This window comes from Drosophila guanche, unplaced genomic scaffold (genome assembly GCF_900245975.1).
Source record: "Drosophila guanche unplaced genomic scaffold, DGUA_6, whole genome shotgun sequence".
Classification (NCBI taxonomy): Eukaryota; Metazoa; Arthropoda; class Insecta; order Diptera; family Drosophilidae; genus Drosophila; species Drosophila guanche.
In genome coordinates this window covers 11,093,260-11,114,752 of record NW_022995743.1, presented here as the reverse complement: position 1 = coordinate 11,114,752, position 21,493 = coordinate 11,093,260, and the positions used below count along the sequence as shown (strand labels likewise).

The following is a 21,493-nucleotide window of genomic DNA, read 5'->3' as shown; positions in this document are numbered from 1 at the left end:
TCAGGATACTCCAACGTTCACTCTGGCACATGAGGCACATGCCGAGGCACGGCAGAATGCATTTACTAACTCGGCTCCAACACTTTCTCTTCGTTTTAGTGACGGGCATCAGAATGCTTAAGAGCAGAAGTCGCCGCACCTGAGGGAAGTGCAGCCATTACAGCCAAACATTATACGCATTTCCAAGTGAGTTTTCGTATATTTAAACCCTCTGCCAACCAAGTACTACAATTTGATAACCACAGGGCAGTGAGCTAAGCAGCAGCCGAGGCGCCAGCACACTGAAGATGTGGACAGAAAGGGGAAATGCAGTCGGCAGCTGGTTGTTGGCTTTCACAGGTAAACCCTTCACGCATCCAGTCAAGCACAGACATCAGTCACAAAGAGGGGGTATCGTGGACATGAAATGATACATAAATGAGCAAAGATCAACAGCAAATCGAGGGAGACATTTTTATTACGCACTTTTGCTCCAAGAACTGACCATGGAAAAGTGTGGATATGAGCATGATGAAACAACACAGGGCAGGAGCAATATTAATGCTACATTTGGACCGATTTAAACTATTTTTGAGCGGACAATGTACCAGCAGAGCAGACAGACTCGCCCTCAAATATACTTTATTCGGTTTCCATCCATCCAAGTATTGAAAGTGCGAAACGATGGAGCGAAGTGAATCGAATGTTTGGATTGGGAGTCTAGATGATTGATTTGTTTTATGCGTTGTTTTTTTTCTAGCTGGTAGATAGAACATTGAAAACATTTTTACATTTTTTTCCTTTATATTTTTTTTCTTCATTTATTTCATCTGTAACGAAAATCAAAATCAAGTTTTTTTGGCATTGGCTAAATTCGCTACAACCGATAATTGTTTTCCAAGTAAGTTTCAGTTTTGATATCGAACTGGCTTCATTTTGCATATGATTTAACCCCCCACCCCCACCCCCCAAATTAACCCAAAATTCCCATGTGTTTTGTTTTGTTTGTATCCAAACTAAAAATGGAAATTCCCCCTGTAAAAAGAAAGTCAAAATGAGAATTTGTTGCGTTCCATTTGGGTTTTGGTTTGGTTTTTCGTACGTGCCGTGCCGTTGATTGTAAATGCCGTTCTATCGACTGTAAGAAGCTGTCTGTACACTCTACACACTATATCTGCCATACAAACCCCCGTATATACACCCTACCATATGCATATACTCGTATATTCCTGGTCACGACCCGACACACGTATCCGTTTGCCTCTTGAGTTGTTGCCAGTGGAGTCCTCCCACTAAAAGTAATTTGTAAATTGTAATCTCTTCTTGTTGGGGGGGTTAGGAAGTTAAACCCAGCACACACCACACACCACACAGAATTCCCCCCAGCTAGGCGAAGGGCAGCCCAACGGCCAACAGCCTGGGCTGTTCTTCTCGCCAGAGTTTTCCCCATCCCCGTCGCCAGCCCGCTCTACTGCCCTCTTCTACTTTGCTCTCTTCTCTTCCATTGTTTATTTGCAGCCATATTCGGATTTCTAACTCTCATATGGATTCCGCAGGCCTCAGCCGAATGCCAAAGTATGAGTCCATTTGCCATTCCAAAACAGAAACAATTTGCTTAAGAAAACAACAAAGAAATTAAGAATTGCTAAGAGTCCGTGCCTAAGTACTATGTGTATACAAATATTCTATCTCTAACAAGACTCAAATCGGTGCCATGAATAAGGAACATATATTTTTGTACTACGTATCACTATGTTAATTAAGATCGTTTTATGGTTTACCTGTCCAGAGTTCCCATCGATCGAAGATCGAAGATCGAAGATCGAAGATCGATTGCAAATGCTTTCCACGAAGCGGGCCAACCAACTCTTGCTCCTTCCTCACTTTACTTTCTCTTGCACTGTTTGGTTTGGTTTCTGTTTTTTTTTTCTTGTACCTATCGACCTGTCCGAGTCCTTAGTTACTTTTGAAGCGCCTCAAGGCACTTGTATGCCTCGCAAAGTAATCAAAATCGTAATCGATTATCCTACAATTGCCTTGAAGTCGTGACACAACTGTACCTCGGCTTAGCTCTATTTTATCCTAAGTACTTGTGGGTGTGTGTGTCTTGTCTTGTCTTGTCTTGTGTGTGTGTATATGTGTGTGTGTGTGTGTTTGCATGCCTTTCAATAACCCGCAATACAATATTACCCGCAAGAGCTTCCCATCTGTTATCCAATACTCGGCACGTTGTAGCTTACAGTTTAGTCTTATATGATTTGTACAATATTTTGAAACACGATCTTGACTCTATGCACACCACAACAAAACCCCCATTTAAGTTGCAACACTTTGTTGCCTGCTTTTGAGATCTTTTTGGCATGCTTTTGGCGTTACTGTACCCCGAAAAACAAAAATCTAACCTCAAACTAGTGCAGAGAGTTACCAAGAAGTTCAGACTTACCATGCACTGGATACTAATGGATCTCTTTTCGTCTAGCGCGATCGATTTACTGCTACGAGTGCGATTCCTGGACAGATGCCCGCTGTAAGGTGAGTCGAAGGCGTTGCCAAGAACATAAAATGAAGACCGAAGTAAATGATCTTTGATGAACTATCCTTAGGATCCATTTAACTATACGGCTCTGCCGAGGGACCAGCCGCCCCTGATGACCTGCAACGGTTGCTGTGTGAAAATGGTTCGCCATCAGAGATCACGTAAGTACAGTGCCCCCCAAAGCACAACTGTACCTCAAACTGTACTCCTGCCCGTTAACTGTGCTGAAGCAACTCTGATTTCTAACTGATGTAACTGTGTGCGTGTGTCCCCCTCCATGTCTTTGTCTCTCTCTCTCTCTCTCTCTATTTTGCAGCCTACGAGGTGGTGCGCCGCATGTGTACGTCACAGTTACAGATCAATTTATTCATGGTCGATCACGTGTGCATGATGGAAAGTTCAGGCAATGGACATATGTGCTTTTGTGAGGAAGATATGTGCAATTCTAGTAAAGATTTATACACTCATGGCCACCAGTTGCATCTCATAAACACCATCGCAGTGGCAGTGTCCTGGCTAATGGGTCAATTGCTCAACAGATAGAAAGTGTTGTTAGGCTCACACCCATCCATAGACACACACACACACACACGCCACACACACACACATGCATACAACTCTCAAAACTCTCGCTCTCCGTCTCCCTATCTAACTCTCTCTCTCTCTCTCTCTGTAAACATTATTGATTTGTAGCTTGAATATCATTTTGAACGTTTGAAGCACAGTTTGAGGCCGAAACGAGCATTGAATTGAGTAGTTTGAATAATAGTTCGATAAGCACCATTAGAAAGCTCAAGTAGCCCAGCCCAAATGCTTCCACAGACAGAGAAGGCTTCCTCTTTTTTTTGTACACTAATACACTTAAACAAACACTAACACACGTACACGTACACGTACACGGTAAGCGAGCTTTGGATGCACTGCGTCTGCGCGCAACGAGTAGACGTAGAGTCGAACGAGAACGAGAACGAGTTGCGACTCAGTTGCGAGTCACAGTACGAGTACTCGTTATTTGAATTGCATGTGTTGTTGATGCTAAAGCAAGCCTGAAGCATGTAGCGCTTAAGTAGGAATCGTAGTTACATACTTTACTTTCGTTGTTACTTACATTTGTAAATGCCCCGCTCCCCCCACACACAACCCTCCAGAAGAGGATCGATTCACACTTAAATATGTTTACAATGTAAAAAACATTCAACTACATCGGGTGTATGTATGTAAACTTGCAACTGCAACTACAAATCAAACTGCAACTGCAGCAACTCCAACTGTTAAGGAAGTGGAATACATCAATTTGCTCATCCAGGAGAGAACTTCATGTTGCATTACATTAAGCTTTAATCGGTTCGACATCATATCATGGAAATCATAGTGTAGTCTCACCATTAGCTTAGCCCCCTCAAACTGTATAAGGAAATCAGTCGTCACGTCGCCCGTGGCTGCCCTTTGGTTTGTATTCAACAAGTGATAATTAGTTAGTAAGTAGAAGAATCAACTCCGCATACCGCCCATCCCCGATCCCCAATTCCCAACCACATTACATATGAATTTGAAAGTGACTCAATTCTCATTGTCATGCTAGTGATAGACTTAAACGAATCGAATTAAATAGCTTATGATTTGAGTTTTAAAGTATGAATTAGTATTATGACTTATACCTAGTAATGGTTATCCTCTCTCTCGCTCTCTCTCTCTCTCTCGAGCACCCGATGTACCACTAATCGACTCGAGCTTTTGTACTATATTAAGCGCATTTGGATCGTTTTTCATTTGTATCATTGAGAATTGGCTAAATAAATAACAAACATTTTACCATACCATAACATCTCTAACTAAATTTGCTCTTAACTCTTAGCTTAGATCCGTTTATTAGCTTCCCACTCACTCTCTCTCTCTCACACACACACTACTGCACTGCTCCCTCATGCATTTGTACTATTTAATCCTTAACCTGGTACTGGCTTTAGTTGATTTGATTGAAACATGCTTGAAGAAAATTGCCAAACGAGTGCAGCTGTACAGCTGTGTAGAGCATGTTCAGGTTCTGCAGTTGCAAGGTAAGTCACCAGAAAAGTACAGTTGCGCGCACCATATACTTAGTTCGCTACTGCCTCCAACTCACTCTCCCTCCCTCTCTCTCTCTCTCTCTCTATAAGTCTCGCTCGCTCGCTCGCTCTTGCTGGGAGTCAGAGTCGGGCCGCCGTTCTTGGTGCTACACACACCCCGCTCCTCTCTCTCTCTCTCTCTCTCTATCGATATTCCTATATCCATCCCACACTTGGCAATTATTATGCAATTATCCAACACCATTTGACTTGAGTTTGAGTTTACCGTTTCATTTGTTGTATCTACAATATAGTTTAATGCTTTCTTGTTCGATGACAAATACACAAAATATAAACTTAACTATAATCTCCACACACACACGCATACATATGTACAATATCTAAACGATTTTGGTTTGTGAATGTTGACAATATTCTAGTAACCAGTATTTGATTGAATGATTGATTGACGGTTAATGCGTTTCAAAGTTAATTAACAAACATAAAAAATACTATCGAAACAGGCAATGAAATCGATATGAAATGAATTTGCAATCGATTTACACCGCATAATGGATTCAGTAGTGCAAACAAAAATAATTTTTATTTAATTTAGTACTTTTTGTAGTTCCAAACATCTAACGCCCACATTCTCTCTCTCTCAATCTCTCTTATGTATCTCTGTAAATCTTTCCATCTGTTTAACTAACTAACTAACTCTTTTTACTAACTTTCTATACAACCGAAACATAGAACTCCTCTAATAGAGACACACACACACACACACACACACACACACCTGTAGCAAACGATTAACGATAAACGATGACACTCAACCCCAACCCAACACTAGATATATGCACTCGTCACTGGGATCATTGTCGCAGTTGATCCGCTCAAATTGAAATTAGTCACAAGTGCATATAGTCCCGGACACACACTGAAAGTATACACAGATACATACAAAACAGATACTAAATCATTAGCCCAGCCCCACTCTAAACTCGATTGAAAGTGTGGATCATAAATAACAGAACAAGCATAAGTTTTTACTACATGTAGGCGCGAAGAGATGTCAAAGCCATGAATATACAATTATAGACTATCAGCCGTTGAAAGACCCGAATGTTGTGGGCCAAGCTTCCGATCCATAGATTCCTCACAATACAAAAAGCACTAAATTAATATCATAGACGTTTACCAATATATAGCCGCCAAAGCGCTATATTTAACTTAACATTGGTATTGGTTGTTGAATATTGCAAAAAACAGAAAGAAACCAGAAAGGAAAGCCAAAGAGTGACCAAAGAATCAAAACAAAAGCAAAGCATTCGCCTTAATTTGTTTTTATTTTCGTTTACTCTATCGTTTCAGTTTTTATCTCATTCTCCCGATGCATAATACATATATTTCTATCGCCTACTGCTTTTTCGTTCGACTTCCAACACGATTTACGCTTTGTTTTTTATAATTTCACCTCACCTCAACTCACCACGAGTCCATCTTCTTCTATTTCCCCACCACTTCAGTAATCCTTCACCCACTTCTCACCCACTCTATTACTCTCTCTCTCAATGTCTGTCCATCGGTCAGTCGAGTCACCAAGCCCCCGCCCTCGCGCAGCCTCCCATGGAACTCAAGCTGACATAGCACCCACATATGTTCCACCACCACTTCCAACATCCAACAGCAGAGAGTCTCTCTCGTCAGGTAACGGCACGCAGGCGCTGCAGTCTGCGACAGAGCCAACTCTTCTAACACTAGAGGACCGCTCTCTCGGAGCTGGAGGGTTCGCCTGCATGCCCGTTTTATGGTGCTTTTTCACATACGACACCACTGTCTGACTTAAATTTTTTCATCATGTACGCCATCGCAACCATCGCAGTGGTCGCAATGGCGCGACAGCCGCTCCACACTTGCCCCTCCACCCCCCTCCAGGGAGGGATGTGGACAGGCCGAGGTCGGCATTTGTGGGCGGCATGCGCGCGTCATTGCCGAGCATCTGTTTAGAGTTGGCAAGCCCTTTGCCTGTGTGCGCGTAATGCTAACCGCATTCGAAATGCACTTGGCCACAAGCGGCAGAGCCGCAATATGTAATTGTGAACGTCTGTGCGGCATGGCCACGACGACCGCCAAGGGGCCACACACAACCGCCCGAGGATCAGCGCGGGACGAGCCCAATCAGCCGGCGAGACGGCACAGAACAGACAGCTTTGGGGGCTTCCAATGCTTTGGCTTGAACAACACCCCCAAACCCGAAGCTTTATTTTATCTAAGCCTCAACTTAACCTCAATTTAGCCATTAAATATTTACTCAACCCAGCTCAACGGTGCTTCCAGTTCGCTTTCGTTAACCAGTCTAACCAACGCTAACCGTCTCCATCGATGGCTTGCCAAGGCGAAGGAGGATGAGCGAACAGACGGAACATTTCTCGGTTAAAGTATTGAGCATTCTGAATGTAAATCGTATTTATTATCCGCTAAAGCTTAAAAATACTCGTACTTAAATGCATACTCGCCGGAAATTGTTAAAGATCCATTTAAGATTTTAAGGCTAACTGTTATAGGGATACGAATCCATGAGCACCGTACCATAATATCTCTAACTCAATCTCAACAATTGTATTTAGCCAATAAAGATATTTCAAGTAAACATTAAATCGATTAAAGCGAACAGCGCGAATATTAAGATTGTTTTGCAACAGAGCATTGTACAAGATTATAATAAAGAAGAATCTATTTAAACGAAATCGAATAATGGAAAACATTTCTGAACTCAAGCAGCAACGGACGGAAAAGGGCGTTTATGTGTTGCGCAGCATGTTGAGTGGAGGAGAATGCTGTGCAACATTATTTCAGTTCAGGGTTCCTAAAAGTAGTATCGATATGAGTCACGCACGCAAACTAGACACAATACGGTGTCCTTACGTGCATAAACATTGCTTATATATTTTATCAATATATTTATAAATTTTAAGAAATATTGTGGGACAACAAAACCTAATCGTCTCCATCAATAAATAATCGGTATTTTACAAATATATTATAGAGATGTGATTACAGAGAAGCTCGACAGAGGGAGCCAGTAAACATTTCGGTGTCGCTTCAGACTCTCGCGCCGCTGAAACTGCTGCCGAACGGCGGAGAATCGATACATGTTTTAGCGTCTAAACAATTTATTTAAATAAATTCAGCTGCTGTCAGTGATCCCAATGCATGCATTCTCTCCCTGCCAAAATTCTACAGGTACCAGCGAAAACCGCATTCGATTTCATGCAATGGATCAGAAACTGAGCAAGCCAAAATAATTTCGTCAGTATTTTGGACGATTGCACGACTCCGAAAATTTCATTCGTGATGGCCGCCCATTAAGTAAAAACGTGTCCCGCTGCTGAAGACAATTTCGGTCGATTTTACCAGCAAAACTTATTGAATATTGCTGAAATTTTGGCGTTGCTCCAGCAACGTACCGAGCGGTATGTAACGTTGGTGTGGACGTGTAATAAATTAATAAAGTGCAAAAAATGTGTGTGAAAAAATTTAATCGATTTTTTTGTTTGTGAAAAAAATCATGGATACGTAGTGCCGAAGAAGCTCGGCAGAGGGAGCTAGTCTCACGTTTCGGAGTGTGTTCGGACTTTCGCGCCGCGGAAAACAGCCGCCGAACGGCGATGAATCGATAACTATTTTTGCGGCAAAACAGTGCTGTTTATGTGTGCGGGACAGCTAAAAATATTTAACTACCATTCAAAATAAAATTAAATAATTACCCAAGCTCTGGGCTGTGAAATTGTGTTAAAGTGGCAACAAAAGTAAATGAAGTGGCCACTTACCGGTCCGTGTGAATGTCGCCGCCGTTGATCGAAATTCGCGGCCTGTGAGTCCGCAGCGTCGTCAGTCTTCGGCTCTCTGGCCGCCATTATTGCTTTCCAGCAAAACCACGCTACGCAAAATCTTGAAATTTGTGTAAATTTTTCAAGCGAATTATCAACAAAATTTTGCTTGCAGGTGTGTGAAAAGTGCGGTAAACGATGTTAAAAATTGATTAAAGCGTCTGGAAATATACACATGGCGCGGCGGTTCACTAATTTGGCCAATAAATGCAAAAAACAAAACCCACATGAGGAAGAGTTGACTGCCTTTTTTTCTTCTTTTTCGTCGTGTTTTGCGCTTCGTGTTTTTTTCTGCTTCGTGCAATTCGCCGCGTTTGTTTGAGGCTGTCGCCGCGTGTGTGTTTGTTTATGCCGCCTTTTTTTGTACGCGGCTTTCCATGATTTTGCATTTTTCGACAAAAAAAAAGACGGAATTAAGCTAAGAATGAAATGATTCATGGTCTGAAACAAAAGCGAATATGGTGCAGTGCGTGTTTTTATGAATTTAAAGCGAAACAGCCATATATTTTTATAACTGTTTGCGAGTGCGATCGCCGCAGTGTGTGGTGCTGTGTGTGTGTGTGTATTTAGATTATTTTTCCCGCGCGCGCTCCCCTTACGCACGCACACACACACGCCCACGTACACGTTTCTACTATGCATTCATTGTGATCGATTTGATTGTGTGTGTGTTAGTTGTTTACTTACCTCTTTTTGTTGTTGTCTTCGTCTTTTGTAGATTTTTATCATCCAACGATAAGGAAGAGAGAGATAGAAAGAAGAGAACAACAAGAAAGCAACAACGAAACGAAGAGCGGCACACGGCAACAACTGGAAAAGAAAAACAAAACAATTTTCAATATAGAAAAATGATGATGAACTGAAATGTGCAATTTTGATGAACGTAATTATGCCAATTCACATACTTTTTTCGATTTCAACGTGAAAAATGTCGTCGACACAATTGCTGCATTCGTTGTCATTGTTGTTGCTACCATTGCGTTGTCGTCGTAATTGCAATCAGCTAATCTCTCTGGCCATCTTGCTGCTGTCGGCCCTGTCTGCACGTATCGAGGAGTCCGGACAGCAGGAACAGCAGTCGGAGGAGGCGGAGCAGGAGGCGACGGCGGCGGCGGCAGAGGCGGAGGAGGAGAAGGATAAGGAGGTGGACGAAGACGATAACGATACGCCCTATATAGCAACAAAGGTTGCTCTCAAGCGGCGTTCATTGATCATCAACCCGATCCCCAATCCACATCCACAATCACATCCATACCCACACCCAAATCTACATCAAAATCCACACCAAATCCCAACAAGTGGCAGAACGTTTGCCAAGGGAACGGGCACAGGGGCTGCGTTAACCAGCTGGCACAGCAGCCACAGCCACCGCAGCCCCGGTGCTAAGTCGTCGGAGGAGGCGGAGGAGCAGCATCAGGCCCGACTGTTGGCCAGCCGCATCATCGTACTGCATCTAGCCTGTGCATCCCTGCTGTTGCATACGCTCGGGACTAGCAGCATATCTTCTCCATCCATAGCCAGGTTGGCAGAGAGAACAACCACAGCCGCACCAACAGCAGCAGAAGGAGCAGCAACAACGAAGCGCTTAGCAGCTGCAGCATTAACGCAACGGAGTAAGATCCTTGAGAGCGGCGTCAGCAGCAGCAGTAGCAGCAGCAGCACAAATCCCTCAACGCCGGTGGCCGGTAGAGCCGTCAGCAGAAGGGTAACAGCTCCCGCAGCGGCAGCAGCAGGAGTATCCATAGCAACTTAAGCAGCCAATTCCACTTAACCAACCATAAAACAGAAACAGAAACAAAAACAAAAACAAAAACAAAAAACATAAACAAAGCATATAAGAAATATACAAAACAGCAACAGCTAAAACGTTCCACATACTCCATATACACCACTCACATACAAACAAACCAACAAAAAGAAGTCAAAATGTCGAAGCTATCGTTCAGAGCACGCCATCTGGATCCGTCCAAGCAGATGCCCATCTACTTGGCCGAGGAGCTGCCCGATCTGCCCGAGTATTCAGCCATAAATCGTGCCGTGCCCCAAATGCCAAGTGGCATGGAGAAGGAGGAAGAGTCGGTAAGTATATTCAACCTCAAATGAGTATTCAAAAGTCTCAGTTTTAATCAATGATTTTGGTAAACAGGAACACCATCTGCAGCGGGCAATCTGCACGGGCCTCATCATACCCACACCCGAGGTACTGCAGACGGACCAGCCCTTCTACGACACCTACTATCCGCCGGACTACAAGATGCCTCGCCAAATGATTCACATGCAACGTGAGTTCCCACTCGATAAACCACATAATCTTTCGTATACTAAACGTTTTCCCCTCCAATAGCTCTTGGCCTGGACACTGAGGTGCCCGACTACGATATGGACAAGGCGGACATGGAATGGCTGAACCAGCAGGAGCGCCTTGACCTGTCGGAGCTGAAGTTTGAGCAATTGATGGATTTGCTGGAGAAGAGTTCGGGCCAAACGGTCGTCACCCTCAATGAGGCCAAGTCTCTGCTCAATCAGGATGATGAGACGAGCATATCCCTCTACGATTACTGGCTCAACAAGCGCCTCAAGATGGTAGGCATTCGATTGGGGCAACAGTCCCTACCTTATGCTCAACTTTCTGTGTTGTCCTTTTGCAGCAACATCCGCTGATACTCTCTGTGAAGACAGAGAGTCGTCCTGGTGCCAGCTCCAATAATCCGTATTTGGCCTTTCGTCGGCGCACTGAGAAAATGCAAACGCGCAAGAATCGCAAGAATGATGAGGCCTCCTACGAGAAGATGCTCAAGCTGCGGTAAGAATTGAGGGGAATCTCACACATAAAGTCGGTTGCAAAAGTTCTGCTAGATGGCCAGCATATAGCGAGAAATATTTCTATTAATTGTGCGCATTAACTAATTAATCTTTCCCTATCGAAACAGACGCGACCTGCAGCGCGCCACAACTATACTGGAGATGGTGCGGCGGCGCGAGGAGACGAAGCGCGAACAACTGAAGACGTCGGTGAATATCTTTGAGAAGCGCGTCGAGATGCGCGACTTCAATGGTGCTGTCTACTCCGAGCTGAGTGCTCAATACAAGAGCACAAGGTGAGCTCTAAATCAGCGAAGATTCCAAAGTGTTCAATGTATAACCGATGCGCATTGGTTTTTGTTTCGTTTACAGACCCGCGTATAATTCTGTGTACACGAATCAATACTCACAAGGGACGGCGGCGGCGGTTGGATCGGGTGGCGCCATTCTGGCTGCCCTGCCACCGGGTCTGCTGTCAACTGGAGGAGCAGCGGGCAATGCGAATGTGTATGCCTCGCCGTCTCAGTACCTGAACACGTCGACAATGGGTAAGCAAACGAATGGAAAACATTTTACTCTGCCATAACAAAAACTAATTCAAATTCCGTTTAGACACCATCCACTCTGGCAGCGGCAACGGGAGCAGCAGTCGCAAGGAGAAGCGTCCGTACAAGAAGCGCAAGCACAAACTTCCCCGCGACAAGCAGCAGAATCTGCAGCATCAACAACTGCAACAGCAACAACAGCAGCAGCAGCAAACTCAACAGTATTTGCCGGGGCAGTCGTCGGGTTCTGGTGCATCGCCTGCCCACCATTTGCCACATCATCTGCACAACAGGCAGCAGAGTGCCTCGCCGGCGGCAAACGATTCGATACTCGACAGCGAGGAGGATGACTATCTCAATGGTGGTCTCAATGGCAACCAGCTGGGCTCCGAGAGCGAGGATGAGGCACCGTTTGCATTTAGACGGAAGCCAAGTTGTATTTACCTGCCCGTAAGTTGAGCTTTACAGTTCCCCCTCCATTTCGCACAGATAGAAAATGATTTTAATGTTGACTTTTCCATTTCCATAGACACGGCACCGAAATGGCCGCTGGCCCTACGACTCGGCAGATGAGGAGACGGAAACGAGCAAATCGGCGGGAGGGTATTCGGATCCCAAATATCGCTACACGCTGACCTCCATCAACTATCCCAGGTTCGTTGTGTTGTTGGTGTTTGGCTTTGCCTTTGCCTTTGCCTTTGCCCCATACTCAAGCATAAATCGGGGCTAATCTTGCAGGCCGCGTTGCATTGGCTTCGCCCGTCGTCGTGTGGGTCGTGGCGGAAGGATACTCCTCGATCGGGCAATAACGAACTTTGACGATGTCTGGTCGCAGCTGGATTACACCGTCATGGAGAGTGTATCGAAGAACAACAACGCCCAAAGGAGAAGCAACCAACTGAAGCCGGAGGGGCTGCTGCTGCCAGTGGCCAAGCCCTGCTCCCCGCCCACTGTTGTGGATCTTGTTGTTGTGCCCGCAGCCAAGCCCATGGACGTCGATGAGTCGTCGTCGCTGCCGCTCGACATTGTCAAATCGGAGCCCAACAGTCAGCAAGCGGATAAACCCATCTCAGCCAGCACCAGGTCGGTGGGTGACTCCATGCTGCTGCCCCTGCCGCAGGACAAAGAGGTGGACGAGGTGCTGGAGCTCGAGCCGGATGGCGAGGAGGATGATCTGGCCACCGATGACGAGAATGTCTCGCGGCTGAGTTTCTACAGTTCGGCGGTGACGTTGTCCCAGAACTCGCACGACATGCGCCTGAAACGGCGTCGCCTGCGCCACAAAAAGCAGCAGCTGCGTGAGCTCAATGCGGCCAAGCGGCTGAAGAGATCGTCGGAGGCAGCAGCAGCAGCTGGGGAAGAGGACTCCTCCAGCACTGCCCAGCTGTGTCCTTTGCCCAGGGCGTATCTGCAGCGTCTGGTGCTGGCCTTGGGGCAGAAACTCAAGCAGGAGGAGCAGATGGAAGCATGCGAGAATTTGGCGCCGCAGGAGGATAAGAGCAGTGCGGCAGAGGAGCTGCCAGCTCCGCGAGCCAATCATCAGCAGCAGCAGCCGCACCACCACCGTTCCAACAACAACAACAACACCGTGTTGAACAACAACAACAACAACAACAGCAGTAGTAGCAGTAGTAGTAGTAATAATATGAATAAGGACGTTAGCATAAGCGACAAAATCAATGTGATAAAGCTGGAGGCAGAGGCGGAGGCGAACGAGAGCGTTGGGCATGAGGATCAGCCGGTGGCGAGCACCTCAGCGGCAGCGGCAGCAGCACGAGCCGTTGAAGCAGCCGCTGCAGCGGAAGCAGCATCATCAACATCATCGGCAGCAGGCGCATCCATGCTTGGACCTTCAGTGGAGGATGTGGCCAAGACGATAAAGCGTGAGCTCATCGATGCCGACGACTCCAACGAGCCGCTGAGCAGCATACGCACCGCCACGGTGGCGGCCACTGTACTGCAGGCCAGCTCTGCTCCTGAGCCCGAACTGATGGACGATGAGGCAGAGGACGATGTGAATCTCGCCCAGCTGAGCAACATCATCCGCCACACGGCTGTCAAGAAGGAGCTGGAGGCCCAGCAGCAGCAGCAGCAGCAACTGCAGCAGCAAGAGCAGAGGGTCTGTCCGCAGCAGGAGCTGAAGGAGGAGACAGTCTGCCTGAATCAGCTGCCCGATGTGATTCGATTGCAGAATCTGCGCAACAGCCAAACGCACTCGAAGCCCAGGGACCTGTATATCGATGCCCCGGCAGAGGAGCTGGACGTGGACTATCTGGGCGGACTCTCGCCCACCTCCAGTCAGCGTCTGGACATTTGCAACGAACTCCTCTCCGAGATCCGACGCGATTGGCTGCACTTTCGTCCCAAGACGCCTACGGACGAGCTCTCCGACAGCCACGATGGCGTGGATAAGCCCTGCAGCGAACTCTCTGGTCTCCATGCGGTGGACTGGACCCAGGATACGCCCATCAGCATAGAGCTGAATCGTCTGGGCAAGCTGGAGGAGATCGAGGGCGACAGCAACTCGTATTTCCTGAGCAATGCCTTCAAGTACACGGACATGGACTCGGATGCTCATCTTATTCAGACGGCCTACGCCCAGGACTATGCCCGAGGCAACAGCAAAAGTCCGAACTGCTCGGGTTCCGGCTCCGGCTCGGGCTCCGCTCTGGAGTTCACCTTAAGCGCCGGCGATTCACTCACTGACATCAACAATCTGCTCGGCGACGATGAGGATGACAATCACGAGCACATGCTGGACAACATCCTGCAGGAGTGCGCCATGGATGATCCCAAGGCGCTCAACCAGGCAACCAGCTTCTGGAACGGCATCCTCGATGGCGAGGCGGCTGTGGATGAGGTTGAGATTGCCGATCAGCTGCTCGACTGCATCGACGAAAAGAAGCCCAAGGTGGGCGGCGGAGAGTCGTCCAAGCGCGCTGGGCGCCCGCGCAAGCCGAGGCCAGCGAATGTGCCGGTGGGCAGCTCTTCGTTTACGGTCTGTCCCACGCAGGAGTCACTCAAGGATCGCGAGGTCTTCTTTAGCCAGGAAGTGGTAAAGCCCAAAGAGGAGCCACAGCCACAGGCAGAGCCAGAGCCGACATCCGTTCCAGTCACGACGGTCACAACGACAACGGCAGACACCCTCCTGCAGGCTGTAAAGGTGGAGCCAGTGCTGGAGACACCGCAGCCGGAGGTGGTGGTAGCGCCAACCGTTCAGCTACAGCCCACGCCACCGCCACAGTCGCAGTCACAGTCGCAGTCACAGTCGCAGTCGCAGTCAATGCCGCAGCCAATTGTGTCCACTCCCACGCCGCAGCTCATCAATATACCCGCCCAGATAACACCCCAAAAGACGCAAATGTCGCAAATTCAGTCGCAGGTGCAAACGCAACAGCTGCAGCTGACAACCCAGACACAGGCGCAGGTCCAAACGCCGACAGGGCCACAGGTGACGCAGTTGCTGAATCAGTTCGCCAATGCCGGTCCACAGATCATTGCCAGAACGGAGTACGGCGGCGGAGCGGCCGTGGGGGACATTGTGACGATCACACCGCACACGGGCAGCAGTCCCCTGCCCAACCTCTCTGCCCAGCAGCAGCTGCAGCATCAGCTGGCCCAAGCCCAGCTACGCAATGTGACGGTGCAGCAGCGCCAGGGCACGCCCCAGCAAGTGCAGGTGCAGCAGCAGCAGCAGCAACCCACGCAGCAGCTGCTCTTCCAGATGCAGCGGGATGGGATCGGCTCGCCGGTAATCACCACACAGAGCATTGTCACCTCGTCCCGCTCCCTGACACCCCTCAACGCAGCCGGCGCTGGCGCCGCTGGCAATCACATGATCTACACCACCGGAAGCGGCGAGATTATTACGGCAGCAGCCGCCGCAGCCTCCCAGAAGGTCACCTACGCCATACAGAAGACAAGTGGCGGTGGCGGAGGAGCAACCACCACATCGATTGGACCCAACACCGTCATCACTCTGTCCAATGTGAAGCTGCAGAGCGACGATAACTGCTCCACGGGCGGCGTCGGCTCCAGCTCCGGTTCCAGTGTGAACATCATCAACACGGCCAGTGGCCAGCAGTTGGCCGTGCACAGCATAGCCGGCATGCAGCAACACCAGCAGCAACAGCAGCAGCAGGGCAGCACCACGACGCCTCTGATTGTGACGACGCCCAACCGCAACAATGTCGTCCAGCAGCATTCGCAACAGCAGCTGGTGCAGCAGCAGCCGATTGTGTGGCGACAGGTGAGCGGCACGAACACGGCGGTGGCCACCACGGCGGTGCTCTCGACAACGGCCGACACCTCGCCAGCGGCGGTGGGCAACAAGATACTCTGGACGAGTCGGGCCACCCAAAAGCGGCAGCTCAATGGACCCGAGAACACAGGTGAGCCACCAAACTGGTGTGAATCGAGTATAATGTATTCTCTTTCATAGGTGATGATGATGTGTCGTAGAAAGGAACAAGCGAGAGCGTCGATGCTTTCAAGATTTAGTTGCTGTTTATTTTTGTTTGAGTTGATTTGATATGCCCCTGCTGCGTTGTAATCAAACTATCTGTGGAGGTAGAAGTTTTGCTAACCAAAATATACTGTAAATTTGGCTTCTGTTATCGAATAGTTCGAGTCGAGCGTCTGTTTGCTTATGAGACATTTGTACAGCAAAGGGACGAATGTATTCTTTGCCTCTTGGAATCAATCGTTTTTGCTTCCAATGGTACTCCACTTAGTCCCTTTTGTTACCTCAACTTGGATGCTCAGTTCTCAGATCTCTCTGATTATCTTAGCCGTCGTGGTGCTAACTGCTAGGCTAGATTCGATGGCGGGTTTCTGCTATAGTAAGTTGTTCTGTAAGTGGCTGTGAATTGTTCGTTTCATTTCTCATAATTCCATTACGCTGCATTTGCTACGGGACGAAACTGCATGTTTGCTTTGTATGACCTTTGACTCTGCTCCCACCACAAACTGTCTTTGCTTAGAGCTGAAACTAATTGCACTTTTCTTTGCTTCTGTTGCCCTTGCAGACATCAACAAGTTGCTGCTGAATCGCAAGTTCTCGCAGAGGAAGGTGATTGGCCAGCATCCGGGTGGACAGCAGCTGCAGCAGCAGCTACAGCAGCAGATTCAGCTGACCAAGCAGCAGCTGCAGCAGCTGGTGCATCACGAGGATGACATGGTGACGACAACGACAACGACGATCAACAGCGGCGACCAGATGGACACTGGCGAGTCTCTGCCACAGCAGCAGCACCACCAGCATCAGCAGTTGCAGAAGCTCAGCAAGGTGATCAAGATGTCGCCATTCCCCCTGCTCGTCTCGGATCTCAATCTTCAGCAGCAACCGCAGCAGCAGCAGCAGCAGTCTGGCCAGCACTCGGCCCAGTCTCAGCAGCAACAGCAGCAGCAGCAGCAGATGAAGCCCAACTCGGCGGCAGCGATAGCGGCCAACCACAACTACAGCCTGCAGCCGGCCACGGCTATAATCAGCTCGCAGTCGGCGCCCCAGCAGGCGAACAAGATCTTCCTCACCAGCAGCAACAGTGGCGGCGGAGGCAACTTCACCATTGCCACGGCCAGCGAACTGCAGGCGGCTGCTGCGGCGGTGGCGGCCAGCAATTCCGGTGGCCAGAAGCTGCACTACAAGGAGCTGACCAACTCCAATCTCAAGCTGAACTTTGTGAGCAGCTCGGGCGAGACGTTGGCCAGCCAGGCGCCACAGCAGGTGGGCGCCACCACAGTGGTGCTGAACAAGGCACAGCAGCAGCAGGTGCACCACCAGAAGCTCAAGGCAGTGTCCGCGGCCAATGCGCAGCAAGTGCAGCAGGGCGACAAGCGAGTCCTGTACACCAGCCTGCTCAACGTCAAGCCGCTGCAGAAGAACAACAGCGGCCAGATGCAGATGCAGCTGGGTCCGGGCGGACTGCAGCAGGTGCTGCGCGGTCGACTCAACAATTCGGCCATCATCACGAGAACCCTGCCGCTGGGCACCACCGTCAACAGTTCGGGCGGTGGCGGAGCGGGCGGCCCACCCACGACCATCAGGCAACTGGTCAGCACCAATGCGAACAATGTGGGCTCCTCGGATGGCGGAGCGCTGCTCAGTGCCAAGGATGTGGGCAAGAGTCTCACCGTGGAGCAGGTCATAGCGAGTGCCAACAATGGCGGCGTGGTGATGCCCACAAGCAACAACAACAACAACAACAACAATGGAGGTGGCACAGGCAGCGGCGGCAGTGGAGCAGCTGGAGGAGGAGTCGGTGGCGGTGTGACGGTGACGACATCGAGCAATGTTAATGTCAGCGGAGCCGGGGGAGCCGGAGTTACGTCCACCATAAACAGATGAGACGCGGAGAGCAGCAGCTAACATCTAATGCCAAATGTTTACTCCGTCAGTCTGCCCGGCGGCACATCGCTGGGACTGGGAATGGGCCTGAGCTTGGCCCAGGAGCAGACCGAGTTCCTGCTGGCGCCGATGAGCGCAGCGCAGAGTCCGCTGATGGTGGCCCTGGGCCAACTCCTGCAGCCATCCTGCTGCTGTGCCCTCTGTCTGGTCAATCTGAGTGGCCAGTCGGCGGCGCATCTGGGCTAATGCTACTACTACAACTACAACAATGCCCTCTAAATGTATACATAATGTAGATTAAATGTAGAATTTCATATGCATAAAACCCGCGCGCACACCCGCACACCTACACACACACACACACACACACACAAGGGAAAGAACAGGCGGCAGGAGGAGGATCCACTCCAGAGCCAAAAAGGGAAAGAGCCAAGCAGAAAGGGACGATGGAAGGAGCAGAGATTGTATAAACGAAAGCCACCAACAACAAAGTTTTTTTGCCTAATTTGATTATATATGTATATGTATATATATATGTATATGTATATAGAGGTATATATATATATATATGTGTGTGTGTATATGTAGAGAGAGAGACATGTGTGTGTATAACGACGATTTAGGTCTTATTTTTCAAGATCGCCTAACCCTAAAACATATTTAGAATTACACAAATAAAAGAAAACAAGAGAATATACTTACTAAATATGTATGTACGATGTATGTACAATGTATGTATGAATGATGTATATGCTTATGTAAAGCATAACTCGAGAACTTGGCTCTTTCTGCTGGGCTGGAGATGATGTCGTCCCGCCTTCATGTGTTAATTGGCAAACTGTAAATATTCGATTGTAAACACACACACACAGAAAACAAAATGTAGCAGCAACAAGAATTAATAGTAATTATGAAACTATATATTTAGTGATACGAATTAGTTGTAGGAACGATGGAGAGGCCGCCAAGCCTCTCAGGCTCACGCCGTTTCAGAATCACGCGCTTTATCCGGGCTGCTGTTCGATGTTGTGCGCCCCCGCCAATCGCGGCAGCCCCCCCCCCCCCCCCCCCCCCCCCCCCCAACCGGGAGAAAACCCACAAGATGAAAAACGAAAACACATTTTTCAATGTACGTAAATTAAATTAACTTATCCTGTAGCCTAAAAGATGATAAGAACAGAACAGAGCAGAAGAGAAGAGAAAAAACCCACGTTCAACTAAATTTTAGTTATTTTAACAAAGGATCGATAGAGAGTGAACAGTGGAGAGTGGAGAGTGGAGAGTGGACAGTGGAGAGCATAAGAAAACACTATTATTGTATGCGATTATTATTATTATTTTTTATACAAGGTAATACTTTTAATTGTATTTGTAATGCTTATGCAAGAGCAACACAACAACAAACAACAAACAACATAATAATAATTATTATAATAATAACAATAACATAATGATGCTGCTGATGATAATATGTTATAATATAAACACAACACTAACGATAATATTTTAAAGTCCAAAACGAAAACAAGCAACAGCAAAGCAAACACACAAAAACAAAAAAACAAAATCATTTAAACTATAGTTACGTAGAGATGTACTTTCCTAGAATGTAAATTGTAGAGCGGTAAGAGCGTAAGCAAAGAGCGATAATAAAATGGAAAAACAAATTGCAAACTTCAACAAAATTGCGACAAACTCTAATAAAAAGCCAAAAAACTGAACATCCATCCCGGAGAGAACGAGAACGAGAACGAAAACGAAAACGAAAACGAGAACTTCCCCTCATCGCGGAGCACCCCATACATACATTTTTGTTGTTTCAGTTTCAGCCTGACTGCGGAACGTACCTTGGACCTCGAAGTGTGTTGTAATGGATCCAGCTCCACCCATTGTCATCTCATATCCCCAGTTCGTTGTATTCCTTCTCCTCCTACTCCCATTGAACCGATAAACCGATTGTGATGCGTACAACTTCTATGATTTGACACACTTGCAACTGCAACTACGGGTAAAAACACACAAAGCAAAGCAAAGCAAAGCAAAGCAAAACAAAACAAAACACGAAAACTATTTAAACATTTAGGGGAATAGTTAACCACATATATAGCTGTGTGTGTATATACGACTTATGCGACTGTCTAATATCTGAATAATTCTCATTGTTGGATCATCCATTATCGGAAACAAAATAAAATTCAATGAAATCATAGCTTTGACTTTGTAAGAGTTTTTTAAAACTTATTCGTGTGTGTGTGTGTGTCTGGGTAGCCTACAATAATAATTGTATATAGTTATTAACTAACAACAATAGTAATAGCAACAATCATATTTTTTATATGTACTTAACAGTTTTTAACTTCTTCTTTTGCATGAAGTGTACACAGTATAAAAAAATGGGAGGAAGCCTACAGAAAAAAAGCAAAAACCAAACAAAAACAAGTACTTAAAATATATATATATATAGGTATGTATGTATATGTGTATCGATACAGCCATTTTGCGTATTTGTATTTGAACTAATTCGTAGCTAAATGTGAAATTGTTTACAGCGAAAAGCGGCCGAAACAGAACCCACACCCCATAAAATATTGTAGAGACACCCACAACCCACAACCCACAACCCACATACACTCCCAAGAACGCTCTCTCTATCGATAATGCTCTATAACTAACTGATATGTGAATTCTACCAATCGAGTATTAATAGCTTAAATATGCATATAGCCAGCCTCTCTGTATAGAACTTTGAACTCTTTGCAATTGGCACAACGATTCCATCAGCGGATTTATATTCTTCATCCAGCGTGTGGTTGGTATTTATCCCTATATCCCTCGTTAATCCTTCCGAACATGCACTTGTTCAACCTTAAGCTTCTTCAGTTGTACTGATATTTTGTTCACACTCTAATTTCAGTTGCATTCCAATCAGCGTTTCATTTCGTTTTAATCATTTTGTAAGCCCCACTGGATGGAGATGGAACTCAATCCGCACGGCAGTTGAGCCAATTCCCTCATAAAAAGTACACATATTTACAGATATATTATATATATATATATAGATAAACCTGTATTTAATGTTAGTAAATCAAATAAGAAAACTGGAAACGCTTGTTGTGGTAATTAAGTAAGCAAACAAAACACAAACCCCAAACAAAAAAAAACAACCAAAAACCCAGAGTAAATAAACGAAAAACGAAACATTAACTTAACAAATTATATATAATTAATAAATAATTAATCAAACAACTTGCTACACTGTAAAAATAAAACGAAGCACAATGAATAAAGAATAAATTATGATGAAATGATTGAAACCCCAAAACTCGATGATTGGCTGGCCTGAAACT

The 21,493-nt window shown here is 46.9% G+C and overlaps 2 protein-coding genes across 8 annotated transcripts; both read left to right on the top strand.

Annotated features, from left to right (window-relative positions):
* The first annotated feature begins 103 nt into the window (after nucleotides 1-103).
* Nucleotides 104-20,556, top strand: LOC117592256 (protein quiver). 5 transcript variants are annotated; one of them, XR_004574512.1, is made up of 8 exons: nucleotides 104-186; nucleotides 246-339; nucleotides 833-880; nucleotides 1,498-1,554; nucleotides 2,459-2,511; nucleotides 2,583-2,676; nucleotides 2,832-3,122; nucleotides 19,008-20,556. XR_004574512.1 is itself a non-coding variant. In XM_034285897.1 (7 exons), exons 2-7 carry the CDS (start codon nucleotides 288-290, stop codon nucleotides 3,056-3,058), a joined length of 531 nt encoding a protein of 176 aa, XP_034141788.1. In that variant the 5' UTR covers nucleotides 104-186; nucleotides 246-287; the 3' UTR covers nucleotides 3,059-7,310. The 5 variants fall into 5 exon arrangements, 4 of the variants coding, with proteins under 4 accessions (XP_034141788.1, XP_034141789.1, XP_034141790.1 ...); XM_034285897.1 differs by lacking the exon at nucleotides 19,008-20,556 and having other exon boundaries at nucleotides 2,832-7,310; XM_034285898.1 differs by lacking the exons at nucleotides 833-880; nucleotides 19,008-20,556 and having other exon boundaries at nucleotides 2,832-7,310.
* On the top strand, nucleotides 7,727-19,327 carry LOC117592252 (protein split ends). Of its 3 annotated transcripts, none has more exons than XM_034285889.1 (11): nucleotides 7,727-8,036; nucleotides 9,172-10,532; nucleotides 10,600-10,735; nucleotides 10,798-11,036; nucleotides 11,102-11,256; nucleotides 11,384-11,551; nucleotides 11,628-11,803; nucleotides 11,868-12,250; nucleotides 12,330-12,454; nucleotides 12,539-16,191; nucleotides 16,828-19,327. In XM_034285889.1, the coding sequence occupies exons 2-11, from the start codon at nucleotides 10,380-10,382 to the stop codon at nucleotides 18,144-18,146; spliced, it is 6,507 nt and encodes a 2,168-aa protein (XP_034141780.1). In that variant the 5' UTR covers nucleotides 7,727-8,036; nucleotides 9,172-10,379; the 3' UTR covers nucleotides 18,147-19,327. The 3 variants fall into 3 exon arrangements, with proteins under 3 accessions (XP_034141780.1, XP_034141781.1, XP_034141782.1); XM_034285890.1 differs by lacking the exon at nucleotides 7,727-8,036 and adding an exon at nucleotides 8,433-8,568; XM_034285891.1 differs by lacking the exon at nucleotides 7,727-8,036 and having other exon boundaries at nucleotides 10,150-10,252; nucleotides 10,286-10,532.
* Nucleotides 20,557-21,493: the final 937 nt, after the last annotated feature.